This window comes from Pezoporus flaviventris, unplaced genomic scaffold (genome assembly GCF_033815535.1).
Source record: "Pezoporus flaviventris isolate CSIRO_AGI_PZ_B2104156 unplaced genomic scaffold, CSIRO_AGI_Pfla_v1 ptg000023l, whole genome shotgun sequence".
NCBI lineage: Eukaryota > Metazoa > Chordata > Aves > Psittaciformes > Psittacidae > Pezoporus > Pezoporus flaviventris.
Genome location: NW_026892571.1, coordinates 7909011 through 7929230, shown reverse-complemented (window position 1 = coordinate 7929230; position 20220 = coordinate 7909011). Strand labels below are relative to the sequence as shown.

Below are 20220 nucleotides of genomic sequence, written 5' to 3'. Positions count from 1 at the left end.
TTTCTGGTTTTAATAGGAACTTGCTATATCAGGACAGCACAAAGGCTGTAAATGACAAGAGTTGACTAAAACTTCCCATGCTACATAAATCATATCATAGCTTCACCCCACCACCACCCCCAGAGGAAGGTTGTTTTTCCATCTTCCCACTTAGCCTCCAGTATACCTGCCCACTGTTCCATTTAGCACACTATTTAAAGCACCAGTTATATCTAGTTTTACAAATTAGTATATTGCTCTATAGTCTAAATTTAATACTTTGCAGCAAGGTAAACTTTCTAAAAATAATACCAATTCATATATGAAAAAAGTGTATGAAATCTGATGACTACAATCAAAGTACTACCTTAACAAACCCTTAACTCAGGAATTGTGAATTTTAAACGCATTACTTTATTTCATATTTGCTACTCATGAGTCAGCTCTGATCTGCTAAAATAACACAAAAGATATTCTTTTTCCCCCCTCAAGATTTTTATTTCTGAGTTATAAACAAAATGCTTCTTTTGTTAGTATTTAAAAATGACATTAAGATGACACAGCAAAGTGGTGTGGGTGAGAATGTGTGGGAAGCTGATCAGAAGCACAACGAACTTCTTCAGAGAACAGCTGACGCCTCTAGGGAAATCTGGAAAAAAATATTCTGCATAGAAACAATCCTGCCTATATATCACATTTTATCTTCCCCTCCAAAGGTTCTTTCTCACTGAGGATAGTTGCTGGAAAACAGATTTTCTCTCGATGGCTGTCTAATCTGCCACTTACAACTCGGGAAATAATCCTGTTTATGACGTTACCATTAGTTACAGTGGAAAACTCCTCCACCTCCCAACTCTGTTTGGTTTTGCAGATTGAAGCCAGTATGACCGAAAGGACACTGCTCAGCTAAACACTTACAAGCTTAACTTCTAGCACATGCTTATGTCTTACAGATATGCGTCCTCAGCAAATGGAGATGTAAGGATGGAACATACGGAATTTCTTTTTCTGTCTTGGTAAGCACATAAGTTGCCATTATTGCTGCAGTCAGTGTCATGGTATAACAGCAGTGCCACCTAGATTAAGGCCATAGGGCAGACACTTACACACTACAAATTCAACTTTGCATTTTTTGTTTGTAAATATGCTTACACTCGCTGAACCGCTGATGCTCAACCATTTTACTGTATCAGCCAGAACAAACATGACTGACCTAGGGAACTGCATGACTGGGAACTGTTACACACACACACACACACAAGGGGAAGAGAGTGAAACAAGCACAGCAGAGTCAGGCCAAACTGACAGGAATCAATGAAAACTTAGCAGTATGAACCAGAGGAAACAGTGCAGAAACAGAGCAGGTATGATGAAGAGAGGTTTGCACCTTAGCTGATGTTCAATGCAAAGAAGTTCATGACTGCATTTCAACTTTCACACATGCATTTTTTGTGCGCAGGTTATTACCCAACATTGCTGTGGTCAAACTGCAAGTAGGAAATATGACAGGAAAAGTTATGAAAGTCACAAGGGCTGACTTTATTCCAGGAGACTGCCACTCCCTAGATTCATTCTATAATTAGTAATAAAAAAGGGCTGTTACCCAGATGCGGATTGGCCTCCCAGACATGCTGGACCCAACAATGCGGATCCAACTTAAACTACAGACTGGGACAGGAAGGAATTCTGTTATGGTTTACCATCCCACAGTAGAAGGATACACTATCATCAGAAAACAGTCAAGAGGGGGGAACCTAACAACTAGACTATTGCACAAGGAGAAAAAACCCAAAGGCCACAGTTCTCAAGAAAATGTTGTGTAACTCTTTATACAAAACAAGGGCACGCTGCAAGAGTGGCATATACCAGTTACATTAAAATCTCAGATGCACCTTTCTAAGACAAATTTAAATAAGCTGCCAGTTACATAGAGGGCATTACAAAGCAAATGAATGTTTCAAATTCAAAACCACCTATATGTTTCATAGAATTGATATTATTGGCATTTCAAGAGCAGACTGATGATTCTGTTAACATAAGATGGAAGTTGTAAGTGGCGTATTTAAGACAGAACTGTATATTTTTCCTCTTTAAAGACCCACAAGACCTGCATCAAGTAGGACTGTATTAAATCACAGAAATGTCGATTGACAAAACCCCATCCTTAAGCTACCTTCAAATACCTTTCTTAGTTAAGCTTTGACTTACCTCTTACTTAGAAAAGGAAGGCAAGGGGAAAATTCAAGCACATATTCTACTTATATAGCACATACAACAGCAGTAACAGCATGTGGTTTCTCTTATTACAAAATGACATACTATATATCCAAAGACAGTCATGGACACAGGCATTCTATTCTAGATCTTCAAAATTAATCAAGTTCCTCCAACCTACAAATATATACAGATATACATACAACACTACTTTAGCTATTTCAATTTTGGAAGATACATCAATATATCAACATTCAGAACAAATACAACTAAAAGCTACTTATTATATTCATTCTCTACAAATTTCTTGCTGTTTTTACTATGGCTGTCTTTCATTGGCTCCAAAACTTCATCTTTTAAGTTTCAGTTCATCCATAATTCAGTTATTAAGGAGAGATGACCACAGGATTGAAGAGACCCTACTTCTAATATAGTACCTGATAGCACTGTCCCAGACTTTGCCCTGGATCCTAGAAGAAGTTACAGGAACCATCATTTAACTTTACCTTCCATTACAAGAGGTTAAACCACTGTGGTTTGTAATTTGTCTTGATTACTGTTCAGTTATTTGGAGTAAATTCTAAAAGGAACAGAAAATCTGAAGCTGGACAATTGCTTCCTGTCACTACCACCTCACTGGCTGCCAATTTCCTAGTGTGTGGCAGTCTGCATCCCAGGGTTGAAAATTTCAAAGCCAGCATGTTTCTTCTCTTCTGCCTCCCTACACACAGAGATGTGCCTGCTTAACTGTTAACCCCTCTTCTGTCTTTTCCTTTGTGTAAATAGACATTGTTCTTGTATTTGTAATCCTTCTCACAGACCTTATGCGTAGAACATTGCAAATTGCTGTCCATCACCCACCTTAGGATTCACAAGTGAGAAACCTCCTCAAAAAGGAAAGGTTGTCTTAGTGTTAGCAGTAAAAGACCCACAAAGTCTAATAACCATGGACTTTATTTGGAGAAAAGAACAGAAAACATCCTGATTACTACCAACTTCTGCAAAGTAAGTTCAGCTTTTGGCACAGAAGATAAACATGTGAAGAACTGCCCTGATACTAGCCTTACACACCTCCCCCAGGAGACAGGGATCTTCAAAAATAATAGATGGAAAGCTGCATTCAAAACCACCCTCAACAATTCCCACCCACAGGCCCAGTGAGTAATAACAAAAATAAGCACAGCCTGCAACGTGTCTTCTGCTACACTAAGAAACACTGACCCCAAGAATTACCACTTCACAGTTTATTACCAGGGTAGTCAAGGATTGTTTAAGTCTGGCAGTTAAAAGAAAAAGAGAGAAAGTAAAGCAGTCTCTGTCCAGCTAACTGGTCAACAGATCTTTATTGAACATACCAATTTAGCCCCTAAATGCTGCTTCTTGCAGAGCAGGAAGGCTGCCATCACAGACATGCCATCACAGATGGCACTCAGCATTTGTCTCCTTGCTTCTTTCTTCATGAGCAGTATAATGGAATTACCCAACAGGAGAAACAGGGAGAATCAAAGGAGTTCACCAACATGGCACAGAAGGGGCTGCTTGATGGAAAACACAAAATTGAGTTGCTTCAATTTTTTGGCTATTTCTCTTTTCTATTATGCTTCTGTGATGTATTGAGAAAAAAAAAAAAGCCAAAAAAGGCACAAAATATTGATTTGTTATACCTTTAATAAAATATTTATAAATGACTCGGCAAAATATTTCCGTGAGCCATAAAGAAGATCCTTGACTTTCCACAATACTCTTAATAGTAGTTTAAAACTTCTGCCTTTCACACGCATTGGGATCTTTTTCCATGTTTCTCTGTCAATGACTTCACACAAGTCAATCATCTTTTACAGAACATTTTTCTCCCATGTTTTGTTTTAGTGCTTTTTTCTACAGTATTATGTTTCTTCAAACACCAAATAAAAACCGATCAACCATTTATCTTTGCAAGCCAATTTGAGTAATATACTTCTCTCTCAAGCAGGACAAAACATTTAAAAACTAATGTTAAACTTGCATTAGGAAGGTGTCTTGCACACATCTGAATATGATACTACTAAAGACTTTCAAGGTTTCCGGTTATAGCTTGTGTTTATTTGTGGGTTAAACTGGTTTATATGATTTACTTACTTTCCTAAGTCTGGTAAGTTGCCTGCTGTTACTTCACAATGGTTATACTTCATTCTCTCTTCTCTGCAAGCTCAGATTTTACCATAGTGCTTCTTATAAGTATTTGATCATGACTTCACCTAGGATCCTATTCTGTTGGTAGAAATGATGTTGTGTTATTCTTACCAAATGGAAGTGATCCTAAATAAACTTAAAACATGGTCTCCAAAGCTATAACAACTAGATTGAAGTATCTTCCATGGTTACTTTGGACACACTCTATCACTTACTGGCCATTCCTATATTCTAAAGTTTTGAAACTAAATATATCAAAATGGAGGATTTCAAATATAAATAGTCATTGTTTATACAATATATCAAGCTCTTTGGAACACTATGCACGCATGATTTTGCAAAGGAGGTATCAAATTCCAGTATCTATCAAAAATCTGTCTGGATGCTGAGTAACTCTATATTCAATTCCACTCAGATTTTAACATTATGTTCTAACTTCCTGTTATGAAATACAAGTTTCAAAAACATATTTAAAGAATATATTCTCAATTTACCATTGAAGAATATGTAAGCAACTCAAAAAACTGGAAGTAGATGTCCCTAACATAATACAGATATATTTCACTAAAACCTGAAGATCAGTAGCAACTCAGAGGGCAGTCTCAATGAACATTCGCCTGAAACATAAGTAGATGAGAAATAAAAAGATGCCAGGAACAAGACTGCCTTCAACACACCACTTATTTACTGTAATTAACAGCAACAGTAGCAAAGTCCTTCTGTCCTCAATAGATCCAGTCCCAGTGTCACTCATAAAAGAAAATTGCCAATGCTGCAAACACAGCCTCACCTTACAGACTGCCCCTCTCTTTAAAATGATCTTAAGAAGAAAAAATTACCTCTCGCACAAATATTAGTCTCAACACACCCAACGCTGGCCATGGAACATACCTCAGACAACTGCTTACTCTGACGTAAGCATTAAAAACAACAAGACAGCAAAACCTCCATGTCAGCATGTCTGCAAGAGGAATAATGACTGACCCCAGAAACTCCAGCCACAAATACAAATCAACATAAACCCCACACATTTCAAGGCAGGAAGCTTCTTTCTCCCAGAAAAAGATATACAACATAAATATTATCTCCAAGAAAACCAAAGTCACCCTTACAATTCTGCTCTCAGTGAATTTGACCCATGGGACACTCATTCCAACTACAGCCACTCAGGTTTAAAAACACTTCATTATTTCATAAAAATAAGGAAGCATGAAGTGATGCTTTCAAATAACCACAGCACATGCATTTCACAATTTTTCTCACAAAAGTATTCTTGCAGATGACTGGTAAAATCAGTAGGTATTCAAACATGCAACCACCATGTTCATGATAACTGCCCAATAACCATGAGAACCACTTGACTGTAACAGAGATATATGCTGGAAAGCGAAGTGGTAGAGGTCTCAAAAACACACTGAAAGCAAGGCTGAAATTGTAAGGTATGGTGTACAGGTTAACATACACAAATTGCTAAATTTATGTGGTCTTCCTTAATGTACCCACCACAGTATCTGGTAAAGGTACTAGATCAAAACAACATTCATCCCTCAATAGTTTTAAAGAATAAAGTGAAAATCAGTTAAGCTCTAACCTGAAACAAAAGAGAAGAATCACTGTTAGTAACAACATTACTGTCTCCCATTTCAGGCCGCAGTATAGGCTATTACCAAAAAAAAAAATACTCTGAGGCCATTTTTTTCAATCTAACATAATCTAATATAATTCCTCTCAGGTCCCCTTATTCAAGATTCTGCTTTTCTACCTTCTCAAATCAAACTTTCCCTCCTTGACAACCTGCTTTTTAACAAGGCCTAAGGAAATAACCAGCAAATAAATAAATGTGATCTTGCTATATGTCTACACAGAGAAGAATGTCTGCTGGTTTTTTTAATGGCTGTTGTTACTTAAGCTCAACTGTATTTGCCCTTATTTTAAAAGTAATAAAAAAGGTAAGGAAATGTTAAGAAAATATTTTTTGAGGCAGAAAAATGAGGGGGGGGGGGAGTCAAAATTTAAGGTAAAAATTGAAGCCAGACAAAACCAATTCAATTTGGCTGTTCTGCTGGTACGTTACACCACCATTTTCCTGGTCTGCCCATCAGATATCTACAGAATTATTTTTTCAGTTTGTGGAAAACAGTCTGATTTCAAGCTTGAGTAAGCAGTCTGTCATTTAGCATCAGAGCTATGAAGGAGCATTAAATTGTGTATTAACAGTGCATTAATATTAATCAATAAAAATCTATTCAATATTCAGTTCCCCATTAGCTATTGGTTCACCCCTTTATTTCGAAATTAAGGCTACCAGACACAGTTCCTTTCCATTTAAGACATCATTCAAAAACACCACAACAAACGTAATGAAGTCATGTATTTATGATGCAGAACTCCTGCTGTGCATTTCTCACCCCTTTTCTCTCAAAACAGGACGAGACCTACCACCTTGCCAATGAAACCACAGCAGTTCCTTAAGAGTTACCTAAATCATCAATTTCAGCCCACAGGTATTTGCACTACTGAAAGTTTTGACTCATATTGAACCCAAACCTTGGTGTGATTTCAACACATTATTTCTCATATTACATCCTGCAGTCCTGAATACTAAATTTCAAAATGGCATTGATAGACACAGGCTTCACACCAGCCCAAAACAAGGACAAGTTTCTTTTGACAGCAAATCTCTCCCCAAGCACAGAATTCTGAGAATCATTTTTCAAAAGCCAAACAGCAATTTTACGGCATTACAAACAGCCACAAGTACACAGGGATTCACTTCTAAGATGGTGATGTAAGAAGGGTGGTTGTATGCTGTTCACCAAGAAGGCACAGCAAAGTATGGACAGAAAAGGAAAAACAAACCAACCAACCAACCTGAAGAGCTGTGGTATCTTACTACACAGAACCTGAGGAAAAGGGGCAATATTAATCTCCACAGCTAAACAGTATTTTAGCTCCTACCACCTACAAAGATAAAAAGGTTGTGTATATTGAGGTCAATACATTATTTACCTATAATGACATCCAGTTTAAAAAAAAAATGCATTTTCTAATATAATTTCCAAACAAATACTGAAAGAAGTAAATACAAACTATTTAAAATTACAAAAGAATAGTAGTTTTGCCTACCAGCAGTACTACGTGCTCCATTTGAAAATATTCCTTGGTATGAATTACTTAGTGAGAAAACACATATGCACATTTTTGTTTTCAAACAGTTTAACCTGAGATAATCTAACTTGCCTAAAATACGAGGTACTTCCTCAAAAAACAACTGCTTCCCCATAAAACTGATTAAACCGAAACCTTTCTGTATCTTTACGAAAGAATTGCTGCCTTCATGCATTTACAAAATTTATCTAGTCAGCATATTATTGTGTCATATGTGTCCATCTCCACAGTGTCAAATGCTATGAATCAAAATTTCATAGATCACTGCATTGTCAAAGAGTCAAAATTTAATTCTACACTTAAGACTTTGCATTACTATCTACCTTACCCAAGTTGATTTTATGGTTCAGAATAAAAAGGTTCTTTTTTATTCATTTTACTGAAAGCAAAAAAGGATGCCAGAATGATATTGAAGTAAACTGATGTCTTCCATTTATCAACAGGCAAAGTTTGGCCCTAGTAGGAACCATATGAGCCTCCTAATGCTGCCTCACTGGTGCATTTGGTTACGGTACAGACACAAGACTAAGAATAAAAAGGTACACTATTCCTATGACTGAACTCATCAGCTTTTAAATATCCTTATATCAAAGCTGTCAGCAAGTTCTTATGACTTTCTGGCCAATAAAAACTACCAAGCGCATCCATTCACTTCAAAAGAGCACCTGCACAGCAACAATTTTGGAGACTACTACCCTGTCCCTATTCACACTTAGAGTCTGAGACATTATAGGAGGCATCTTGTATGGCATTTGAAGTCATTTAAGTACCTACAAATCTTCTGTGAAAACCAGGCAGAAATAGCCTCAGTGGAAAAATCAGCATCAGATTTACACATTTTAAGACTTCAAAACAAGTCTCAGGTGGGACTTGAGCTCACAAAAGCATTCTGCAAAGTCTACGCACAGAGGTGGGTACATTTAAGTGCATTTTTGAATGCAGCCAGTTAAATTGAATTATTATGGATTTCTCTATAATTGGTCACTTGTCTCACATAATAGCAGATTAATGAAAACTATATTCATTTCTAGGCATTTACAGTAACAAGAATGATTATAATTAAGAGTCTCCTGGCATTTCCATTGCAAATCTATTTTGGGGGGACTTATACATCAACTATAATAATATATTTTGGACTGAAATTTGATAAAAAAGCTCTCAGCTACGCTTAACTCAGTAAACGATCCTACCCCTTTGAAAGGCTTCCTTCAGAATTGAAAAAAGAGAGTAACTTTGCAAGTTATTTTTCTATCTACTGAAGTTGTTAGCATTTTACTCTGAGTACCCTCAGGTGGTATATACTACCTTAGTGATGGACTTCTTAAAAACATCTCAGATCTCAAGACATCAGTGAAAAAGAGCAACAGGACTGTATAATGGATTGAACAGTCACATACATTTTAAGAACATTTTGGACTGATTAAAAGGTTTCTTTGGTCATTTCTGAACTTATCTGATTAGTGAAACAATGATGCAATTAGTTGCAAAACGCTCCTTTTCATTTGTAAGTAACACGCATATTTGTTTAATCCTATTTCCTTCTTCCCTGCATATTATGTGACTAGAATACATCACCTTGTAATAAGGAATAATCAGAGAGTTACGCTCCTAAATTATTTACTTTAGAAACTCAGTCTACTAGGCCTTCAAACTAATTTTTATACTTCAATTTTATGACTCCTTCAGTGCACATCTTGTCAGACATGGATTCACACTGTTACTGTGACACCCGTGAGGGAGCCAACAGAGCCTACTGGGTCAGCATTCCTTGAGAGAGAAAAAATTTCCACAACATTCTACAACTCCTTTGGAGCTGCAGGGTCTATTCACTCAAAACTACACTTTATAACAGGATCAAATACGGATTACACAATGGACCATAATGACATCTGGACTACTGGGTAATAACTTCTGCAAGTAACACTTATTTACCCTTATGGACCATAAGGAATTAACACTATTTCACTACTTTCATAAAATGGATGCAATAAGTATGCATTTTTTTTATAAAATACTTCTTCAAAGGCCTACACAGAGAACAAAGAAGTCTGAACACAAATTTTACTCAGCGAATTTTACTCTTCAGAGCAGAAAGAATCTCTGTGCCAAGTATTAAAAACACAATTTAAACTTCCATAAAAAAAAGAAATTAATTTACAACAGCAATTAGGACCAGATTTTCTAAAGGGTTCTGCATCCATGGCAGTGATTAGTTTTCCAAAATGTTTCAGTATCTTACTCAGATACTTAACTTTAATAGGCAGCTCTCACCAAGAAAAAAAATGCCTTCTGATCCTTGAAAGCAATAGGAACTTGTGGCTACTTTACAGCCATATGCAATGAAAGAAACTAAATGAGAACCACTTCCAAAAAGATAAATCACAAAAATCCCAGTTCTCAGATACCCAAGTATATGAAAAGTCACTAACGTTTCTGGAAGACTTTTTTCTCATGTCAAACGGGTTTAGCATCACCTTTACCTAACTCTACACTTTCTGCACATTTTTTCTCCAAGGGTCATATTTAGAAAAACAACCAACCAAAAACCAAAGCAAAACCACCACAACAACAAAACACTACAAAACAAACAAAAAAACCCCACACCACCACCAAAAACCACCCATCAAAAACAAAACACAAACAAACCAACACACAACAGCAATTTGCATGTTAGAGCCCTTCACCCTATGTCAATCCAAAACAACTTTGCAAGAGAATTATCTGGGGTTACTTTTCTGTGGGAAAAGTTACACACACAACTTTCTGCCCTTTTGACTATTTAGTTTCCTAGTTCTTAAGATGTGTGCTTCTATTCAGGATGGAGCTGTTCCAGGTGAGCAGGCAGAGCAGACAGGTTGTTCCTGCCTAAGCCCATTCAGACTGTTTTTTTTTAAATCTCAAGAAAAAATAGATAAAACTGCTATGCTTAAATCATATCCCACAGTAGCAAGTCATGGCTACTCCTCCTACAGAGAGGAAAATAAAGGATATGTTGGCAGCCTTTCACAGGTTATTTCAGAACATGGAAGACCTCTGCTCCTGGTCCTCTGCAAGCTGAATACTTCCACTCACAACCACCGGTGGCTAGTAAGCTATCTAGAAAAAAGGTGCACCACATCCAGGGTGCTATGCAGCAGAGAATTCAAAACCTGACCACAGGAAAGAGACATTCAAGAGCAGCAAGCAGGACACTCAACTGTGAAGGAGAATTGTGGGGTTTATCCCATTTTCACAGAGTTGCTTAGTTAACAGAAATTCCTCTTTATTACAGAAGGAAAGCAAGAGGAAATGATCCAGAGACCAGGCACTGGAAAAAAAGACTTTCCACCTCAAGCACATGAATTTTCTAATATTAATTCATTCAGGTAATTTATCATATTTACCTCTGTCCAAAGCCAAACTCGCTGTAATTTTTATCTTTTACTTGTTTGAAATTTATAGGGCTGAATTTGCCTTTCAGCACAATCACAGTGAACCAGTAGTTTGTCTGTAAGAAAATCAGTGGACATACTCTGAACTGCTAATGTATCTACTACAACAGCACATACTTGAAATGCAAAATGCATCTTGCTGAAGGGTTTCTTTTTTTTCTTCACATAGTTAAATCCTTATTACCTCAAAACTAACAAATTAATCCCTCCTGTCAGTATTTACAGAATAAAAATTAATAGGATTTAACCTCGATAGAGATATGCAAAAAGCAGCTCAAAATAAACAGAAATCATCCCCTTGTTCTTTAAGCCTGGGGACATGGGAAAAGCTCATATTCTAAATGCTTTATCTAGCCTGCAATAACCTATGTTAAATATGACCTACAAAATCTATATTCAGTTGCATACATTTCAACTTCCTGAATGTTAAACGTCTTTTCATATTTAGAACAGAAATTTTAGTTTTGATTGGGAGGTAATTACACGCTCACTTGTAAAACCCATACAGAAATGACATATGCAGTAAATGTGATTCCAAGGCTGGGAGAATCTTTGCATTGATTAGCTAGTTTGAAAATACTTGGCCAGACAATTTGCATGCAAAGATCTTCCTAGGCAAAACCTATAGACAGAGAGCACTGCTACTTCACAACCTGGCCTTCATGCAGTTAAGACTAACTGAATATGCCCACTGTGCCACTATTCCTGTAAGGCTTGTGTTATTTCAGCCATGATATGTCCATTGTACACAGCACTGCTGTCAAGAAACGTGTGCTGGGTGCGAATCTCTGTAGAAGCATAGTAAGAGGAGTAACTAACAACAAAGCATCAAGGCTGCTCCTGTCCTGTTTATTTTTTTGACAACCCACAGTGTGCCTACAACTTTAATATTATGCACATTCATTTATTGTTCAATTACAGATTGAACCCACCCACAGTAGACAATTTTTTGGTATTAATAACTAGTCATTTGACTGTTTCTGAAGCCAACTCTAAAGACAACCAACATGCTTTCCTCCGTTACATAAAAGAGACCTTTCAAAAGTTACCCCATGGATGAACACACTCCTTTGAAATGAAGGGACTAAATCTTGCTTACCTAATTCATGCAAGCACTTGCAGAGACCTACAGCATTAACCACTAAAAGTCTACAAGAAATCTGGATAACTTCTAGAAAAATGAAAGAACTATTACTATGTAAGTCTGTGCTTCAACTTTGTGGAACACTAAAGACTGTACTATAAACCTTGCAGAGAACTGCACCGGACATGAGGACAAAAAAAGGAGGAAGGAATAATAAGGATTTAGTCATGTTGCACTGATAGACTTTAGAGTCACTAAGAAGCACAAATAAGACCATTGGCACAGCTTAAACTTGTAACAAGTTTGTAGACCACAAGATAAAAGTCTTTCATTCTACTTCATGGCTCATCTACAATGATTTTATGTGATTTTTCAATAGAGAAGCTATGAAATAAACCAGGCTATTGTAGGAGCTAACAGAGTACACTTCATGCTCATTCCCATGCTTTAGCATAGAACATATTAAACATATCTTTTGTTCAACGGCAGGAGCCAAATTATTTAAATATTTATAGGTCAAGGCTTTCTAAAAACAAGGCAGCACTAATGATTAATTCAGTTACACAAACCACCTCCAAGGCAATCTCTAAAATCACTAACAACCATCCCCTGGTCTACTGAAGCAAGCGATCACTGAAGCACCAGGACCACCAAAGTAACAAGATTTTCTACTGATTTCAGTTTTGCAACACTGTAGCACACTGAAAGGGCAATCCAATTAACAAACCATTTATATTGACCTTAAAAAGAAAAAAGAATTACATCAGGCTTCTAAATATATAGAATATAGATACACATATTTATAAATATGCATTATCTCTTCTGAACTAGCTTATAAAAGCAGCTGCTAACTTGCTACATTCCTTCACGTATGTTCTAGATAAATAATTTCACTTTGGTCCCCAAGAATAAACGTGTTACTTGAACATGGGAGTTCCTATTTATTTTTTACATACCTTAGAGCTAAGAAAAGAAAATGCCTCAATTAGAGACATGTAGTAACGAGAATTGGAAATCCATAATAATGTAATATACTCCAGTTCAAAAGAAAAGGTCTTGTGATTTTATCCCAGTCAATAACTGAAGGAACAGGTGATACAAGGATTGCAGTAGAAGAAGTTCTCACTTCTGAGATACGCATCACCTGCTCTGCATTCACAGGAGTATCTGTAGACACTTCAGGATGAGTCAGAAGTGTATAAGCATGATAATTTGGCAAGAGCCAAATCCAAACTGTCTGCTGAGGAATGCAGTTTTGTGTGAAGAAACATATGCATCCATGAAACAGGGGAAATAATAAACTCAACAGCGTCTAGCAGCAGGAAGTATTTAGGATTATCGAAGCGATAACTTTCTGGTATTTCTAATATTTCATTTTCAGTGCATTTTTAGTCCTGTCCTCTACATGTTCTATGAATTGTGTACAGCTAAATGTACAACTCGAATAGATTGAGAGAAGAAAATCTTGTTGACAGGAACCATTTTCTACACCTCTTTCCGTACCAGTGTCTGTAGGATGCTTTTTCCTGTTTTATGCTTCCCCCCTGCCCGTAACTTTTTGGAAGAGTTTTCTGCTTTGGAACAGCTCCACCCTATTTCCTTACCACTTAAACCCCGCTCCACAAGCCCTTCCCCTTTACACACATAAGGATAATCGCTGCAACTTGAGAGGCAGCCACACAAGATTACGTTGTTCTCATAATCTAAACATGTCTCTTGAGCTTTGTTAATGCCCCATACTGAAAACAGCTTAAGAAAACGTCAGAGATTTCAAGAAAACCAGTAGTGAGTCTCATCAAAAGCATCTGAAACTCAGAGAGGTCTAGCAGCAAATTATAGCTGTGCCTGTACTTTTCTGGACTGAAAATATTCTGACCTGTGAGTATCATATACTATTTTATGCAGCTTTGGCATATCTCAAATACAGAAATGAAATATAGTATTAAAATCTGGGGGTTTTTTTAGAGCTTTGAGGTTACTACATTCTGTTGTGTAAAACTTGGCATACACTAACAAGTAAACCTTTCCCTGATAGATGATAACAGCTCCTCTGTTTCTCCAACTCCCACTTGATGGAAGGATTATGCACTCAATCAACCCTAATGGCTCCCACTAAGACAAACCAATCTATTGTATCTGTTTAACTCCATGTACACATACTGAGTCCATGTGTCAAAATCTGTAAAACGATAAGCAAGCAAATACTTTAAATTAAACACACAGTTCAAATTCCTCTCTGCAGACCCTCAACGACCCATAATATGAATAGTTACATATAGTTAAATATACAACCCTTTTACCTCAAAAAGTGTGTATTTCCTGGGTAAAAAAAAATACATCCACAGAACATTTTTCTCTCTTTTCAAGACATCCTGTGCTATAATCCCAGAATAGCACAGACCAAGAAAGGGAAAAAGAGAAAAAAAATAAAATAAAAAAAGCAAAGAAGAAGTGTTGACCTATTTAGTAGGGAATAAGCCAAGATGCTGAAAGTCACCACATGACCAACATTATCCATAGAAATCCTCATGTCTTATCTAGATAATCAAATGCACAACATGTTAAGCAGAATCTTCAGTGGTGTCTAGGGAAGAAAATGTACTTGTGTTTTTCTCAATGAACCTGTACCAATTTTTTAAAAGAGAGGGAGGGAACTGCTGGGAGGAAAGGAGAGAAAACAAGAATGGAGAACAGTCTAAGCTACTGTGCTGTCAAGGGTTCTACTTCAATAATTAAATAAGGAGATGACAATGTGGAAACATGACAGCCCAGGTAGCAGTAGTTATTAAGAGGGAGGGGAAGAAAAAAAAGGAAAAAAAGGAAAAAAGAAACTATGAAGCCCTCTGAAAGTATCATTTTTCAATCAATTATTTCCTTACCACTAAGTATTAAGGAAAAAGATGCTAAGAATAAAATTCAAGTACAGTAAGAAACACCTGAAAATTATCTTAAGAACATTGCATTAGACTCGCTGCAATACAGCTAATCTTATGTAAGACCAAACTCATTAGCCCAGGAAAACCATTTCAGTAGCTTTCACGACCCTCCATGTTTTGTTTTCCATTGTTATCTGAACAAGGGAAACCTTAAGAAAATCCACAGTATCACTAGCATAAAGCATACAATCAACACTACTGCAGGGCCTGGTCCAGACAGGTAAGCGAAATTAGCCACAGCCATTATTGTACTGCATAAAATTATTACCATATGGATATTTTTATTTTGCAAAATACAAAGAAATAAGTCCAGTCATGACACTTGTAAGCAGCTACATGTGACTGAAGCTCTCACTTTTCTTAGGGGCATTTAGTGCACTCCCCAGAGCTGAAAACAATTATATTCACAAGTACCAGTACTTAGAAATCATTCTTGAAAACTCAGGTATATGATAGTTCAAGTTTCTGACTACAAAAGGTTAAACATCTTTCAGCTTCAACTTATTTGGAAGGCAGTTGTAAAGCCTCTTACACTAGGAGTTTCTCATGACATGAAGTAACTATCACCTCTTTAAGAATACAAAGTCAACAATAATATTACTGAGCATCCTAAACACATATTCATTTTCTATAACAGTAAATCTAAATTCTCCTGTTCAGCAAAGTAAAATGTTTATGATTTACTTCATGACACTCTAGACAAGCCTTCTGTCTGCAGAGCAGCAAAAAATGTATATGGCAGCTGGAATATGCCAAGGCTGGAAGAGAAATGCAAGGATGATAATATTAAAGTTTGTTAACGCTGGAGTTAACAAAAACAACTGGAAGACAAATAACTATGATTATTTAGCCTTCTTCTCAAGGCAAGATGTGATCTCACTAATGTTAATACATTATCCCAGGCAACGATTTGCCTTCATCTCAAGTCAGTGGTATTTGCCATGACTACAGGCAGAGCAACAGCAAGCCCATGGCTCAGAAAAGTAGGTCCATAAACTCAAAACATTCTTTCTGTGTCTCCTACCATCTCAGAAAGCTTTGCATCACCTAGTATTCCATGGCATTCCTCCTGGTTTCTACCCCAAATTCTGATGACTTTGCAAGGCAAAGTCAAGACCTTGCAAGTACAACAAAATACCTGATATACACATCTCATTTCTTTCAGGCCTTTCAGCGTATGTTAGTACTTGTTAGGCTATACAGACCATTGTAAAATTAACTGTTACATGTTACATTTTGCAGACAAGCAGATGGAGGAAAACTTGCTTTGGAACCTCTTCTGAAACTAGAAGTTGGAAAAAAAAAAAAAAAAAACACACCCCAAAACACAAAAAAAAATATGTAAAATGAATGTCTGGTTTTCAGAAACAGGTAGTTTAAGAGTAAAATAAGCCAAGAGCTGAAACACTTTAGGCAAATGTTTGGGACAAAATTGCCTATACATTTTCTCCTCACTCCCCCTGGAGTTCTGCAGATAGCCTGAAAAGACCTTTCACACAAAGGTTGCATTCCATTGCAGAAACACAATAAACTGACTACAGAACACTAAATATAATACACTGTTGTGGTTTTTTTAGTAAGCTTGCAAGTGCCAGATCACAGTATTTTGATGCACTCTCACCTTTAATTGGAGACCAACATTCTAGAAATCATTAAAAGAAGAAAAGACTCACAAGTATCTTCACAATCTTTTCACAAGAAAAGAAAACATTGGCACCACCTTCCAGTTTCAAAGAGATGTGAGGATATAACACTGACCTAGTAGATGGCAGTTCCATCAATTCAGCAAGAAAACCGTCACCATTCCCACCCTGCTCATGGCTGTCTAAGATATAACCCAATGCATCCTTATCTCTGCTACCCATAGCTCTTTTAATGAAAAGCAAGTGGTTTAAAATACAATGCTATCTTTTTTCTTTGCACTTAAAGCTCCTGAAGGTAGATAACTAAATTACAAGATTGGCAAAACAGTTTGGAAGCTCACTGTAGCCACTTGGAAATATTTTACAAGTAATTCTGCTCAAGGTAAAACTATCCATTATTTTCATGGTATCTTGAAGATACCATGCTTTCTCACCAGGACCTCCCAGTTTCACAATACAACCACTAGTAGTGTCACCCTCAAATCAGGCCAAAGGCTATACTTCACATTACGAGAAAACTCCTTTATTTCATACAGTGCACCCAGTTTGAGACCAGATGTTTTGCCAGCTCATTCAGTGCAACATGTCTGAGAACCCAAAGATGCCACTGAGGAATTAAACAAAATATTTTAGTAGTAAAGTAACATTAATACAACCAATAACTTTCAAGATACTACATTCAAATGCTTCATTGCAGCTTCAGCACTATCCTTATAACCCTATTTGTATTTAAAAGATGCTTCCTTACAACGTGTTCAAGAATAATAGTTTGCTTCAAGAAACAAGCTTCTATCACCAGTAACAAATATTTCACAAAACCACATTTATTTTGTATCACTTGCTGCTGCCATGTTTCAGTGTCTTTATTTTGTCCTTCTTGTTTAAAGCCTTAGAGCACCAGGCCAAATCCTGTGTCCTTAACCAAGAGGAAAACTTCAAAACTTGATCCCAAACATCTCAAAGTAAATAATTAAAAAAAAAAAATTAAAAAAAAAAAAAAAAGAGGAAATGTTAGAAAGTTTAGTGTAAGCCAGGAACAGCTTCTCCTACAGCACAGATGCGAGACTTCTCCAATTCTTTCCACACTTCATTAGTCTCCCAGGTAACGAGATTGAAACATAGAAAGTACTGAGTTATTACACTATGAACAAGTTCAGCATTTGAGCACAGCCAGTGCAAACCAGTTAAGAGAAACAAACATATTGAACCATTAAAACTTCTTAAATCATTAACTCGGTCACAACCATCCAAAATACTATTTTAAGTTACAAAAAAAAACAACTTTTTAATTTTTTTTTTAATCGTAAGTGCACTGCTAAGACAAAACTGCAAATTCTTTTTTCATATCACAGCAGAAACCGAAACCAGCAACGGCGCAGACCCGGGCCGCCCGCCGACACCTCGTCTCCGTGTCCCCGCGGACGCGCTCCCGGCTAGCAGCGGGGTGCTGTGCGGCCGCGCGGCCGGCAGGGGGCGCCGTTGCTCGCGGCAGAGCGGGCCGAGCCTCGGGAGCGCCGCCGCAGGACCCGGTCCCGCGGTTCCCGTCGCCCCGGCCCCAGCTCCGGCGAGGCCGACCCTGGACCCTTCTCCGGGCCGCTGCCGACCCCGCGGGAGGCGGCGTGCTCCACCCCGGGGCACGAGGCCGCGCCGGGACCCCGCAAGCCCGCGGGCACCGCTCTGCCTTGGCAGGGGCGGGGGAAGCGACAGCCGCCCCCTTACGAGAGCCACCAGCCCCAGCCCTGAAAACTCACCATATTGACTTCCGAGACCATGTCTATGCTGGCGATGTCTATGTTCATGCCCACAGCCACCGGGGGACCTGCAAACCAACGAGACGGTCCGCAATGTGATCTCCCGAGAACTTAACTCGTTCTTACCGGAGTTCACAGCGTACAGACGAAACGGCGTTTGAACGAGCCCACGAAGTCAGCGGGAAGGGAGAAGGCTCCCACACCGCGCACCCCCCCGCCCGCCCCGCAGCAGGCGCCCACCGGGCAGCGGCACCGGGATCGCGGCCCCCTCCAGCGGGGCCGGGCTTTATGTAACGCGCACACGTGCTGCCCGCGGCCGCCCGGGCCCACGGCGTTGAGACACCCCCCCCCCCCCCATCAAACCCCGCAGCGTGGGGACACCCCCAACCCCCGCCCGAACCCCGCCGTGGAACGCGGCCCCGGCCTCCGCGGCTGCCACCCGGGTCCTCATCGCCCCCAGCCTCGGCGCACGGGGTAGCCCGGGGGACGGCGGCCAGCGAGCTCCCGGGGAGGGGGTGGGTGGCGGGGGTGTCAGGGGACACCCACAGCCAACACGTCCGCAATAAACAAAGTAGTTCGAAGTATGGAGCACGCAGGGGGTTAAATGACATTTTTGTATCAGTTAACAGCACATCTTGTACTCAAAAATAGTAACTGTGATCACAGGCACATTAGGCTGAGAGCAGCAAGCGCTGGGTAAACTTAAGAGATTTGCATCTCGATAAACCCAGTTAACCAAGGGTTTAATTACAGTTTAATGAAGTATCAGCACACACACAAAATGAGGGACCGACTGCAAATATGCCAGAGATTTAAGTGATCGCATTAAGAGCATCCTGTGCTGAGAAAATTGAGTAACAACGGGCTTAACTTTAGATCAGCTTAAGAAAATGGCAACACACGCGCACCCCAAAGCAACAGCACCCACCACGTTTTAAACCCCCACACGTCAAAGGTGCCCAGCCCGGCGATGTAATCGCTTCTATTCAAAAGCAGGCAAATTACCTCCAAAATCTGGCCTCAAGCGAATGTCATAGCCCTTCAGCAGTCTATCCACAGTCTCTTTTACCAGTGACATATTACTAGGGTCATTGACACTACAGAAAAAGAGAGATTAACATTTTATTATTTCTTATTTCTCAGACCCAAGCTGCACATTCCTCTCAGAGGCAGCATACATGCAATTCAAAGTAAAGCAAAAGAGATACCTTCATCACTTACCTCTGTGCACACACCACGGCTATTAGTAAAGGGAATGACCAAATCCCGAAGTAACCCTTTTTCCGGACTCTCAGCATCCCTTTAGTTTTTGATATGATTTAGGGTTTCAGTGAAGAGAAGAAGAGATCCAACTTATTCTGGCCAGTGCAGTAATTCTAATGTGAAGCGCATGCGCACGGCGTACCACAACATCAAAAGGAGCAGTGGTTGCTGCTGGAGATGGAGCAAATTTCCTTGCCAAGAAAAAAAAAAAAAAAAAAAAGGAAAAAAATTAAAGGGGAAGAAGGAAATGCATTATTTAAAATAATAATAATTAAAAAAAAGTCATCCACAAGAGGTTCGAGTGTTTTTGTTGTCGTTTTTGTTAGAATACAATATAAATCGTAGCAAGAAGAGAAGTTTTAGGAGTTGCAGGGCACAGAGGCTTTGCAGCCTAGTTTAAAAGGGGGGTGAGGGGACGGACGTGGATGAGACAGAGGGGGAACAGGTTAAAAGGGGGATGCACAGCGAGCGCAAGGTGCCGGGGGCAGGTGGGGGCGAACGGGGGCAGCTCAACTTTGTGGTCCCTGGAAAGAGCCGCCCGAGGCTAAGTGCGGGCGAAGGAGCCGGAGCTCGCAGCGC

General features: G+C 38.9%; 1 protein-coding gene across 3 annotated transcripts in view; it reads right to left on the bottom strand.

Annotated features, from left to right (window-relative positions):
* The window catches only part of GABRB2 (gamma-aminobutyric acid type A receptor subunit beta2), a 154065-nt gene that overhangs the window by 132471 nt on the left and 1374 nt on the right, over positions 1 to 20220 (bottom strand). For all 3 annotated transcript variants that reach the window (XM_061456579.1, XM_061456580.1, XM_061456582.1), the window contains 3 exons: positions 19600 to 19832; positions 19384 to 19475; positions 18379 to 18446 (listed from right to left, as the gene is read on the bottom strand). In XM_061456579.1, the coding sequence (XP_061312563.1) occupies positions 18379 to 18446; positions 19384 to 19475; positions 19600 to 19676 (237 nt within the window). In that variant the 5' untranslated portion in view covers positions 19677 to 19832. The remainder of the gene's footprint in view (positions 1 to 18378; positions 18447 to 19383; positions 19476 to 19599; positions 19833 to 20220) is intronic.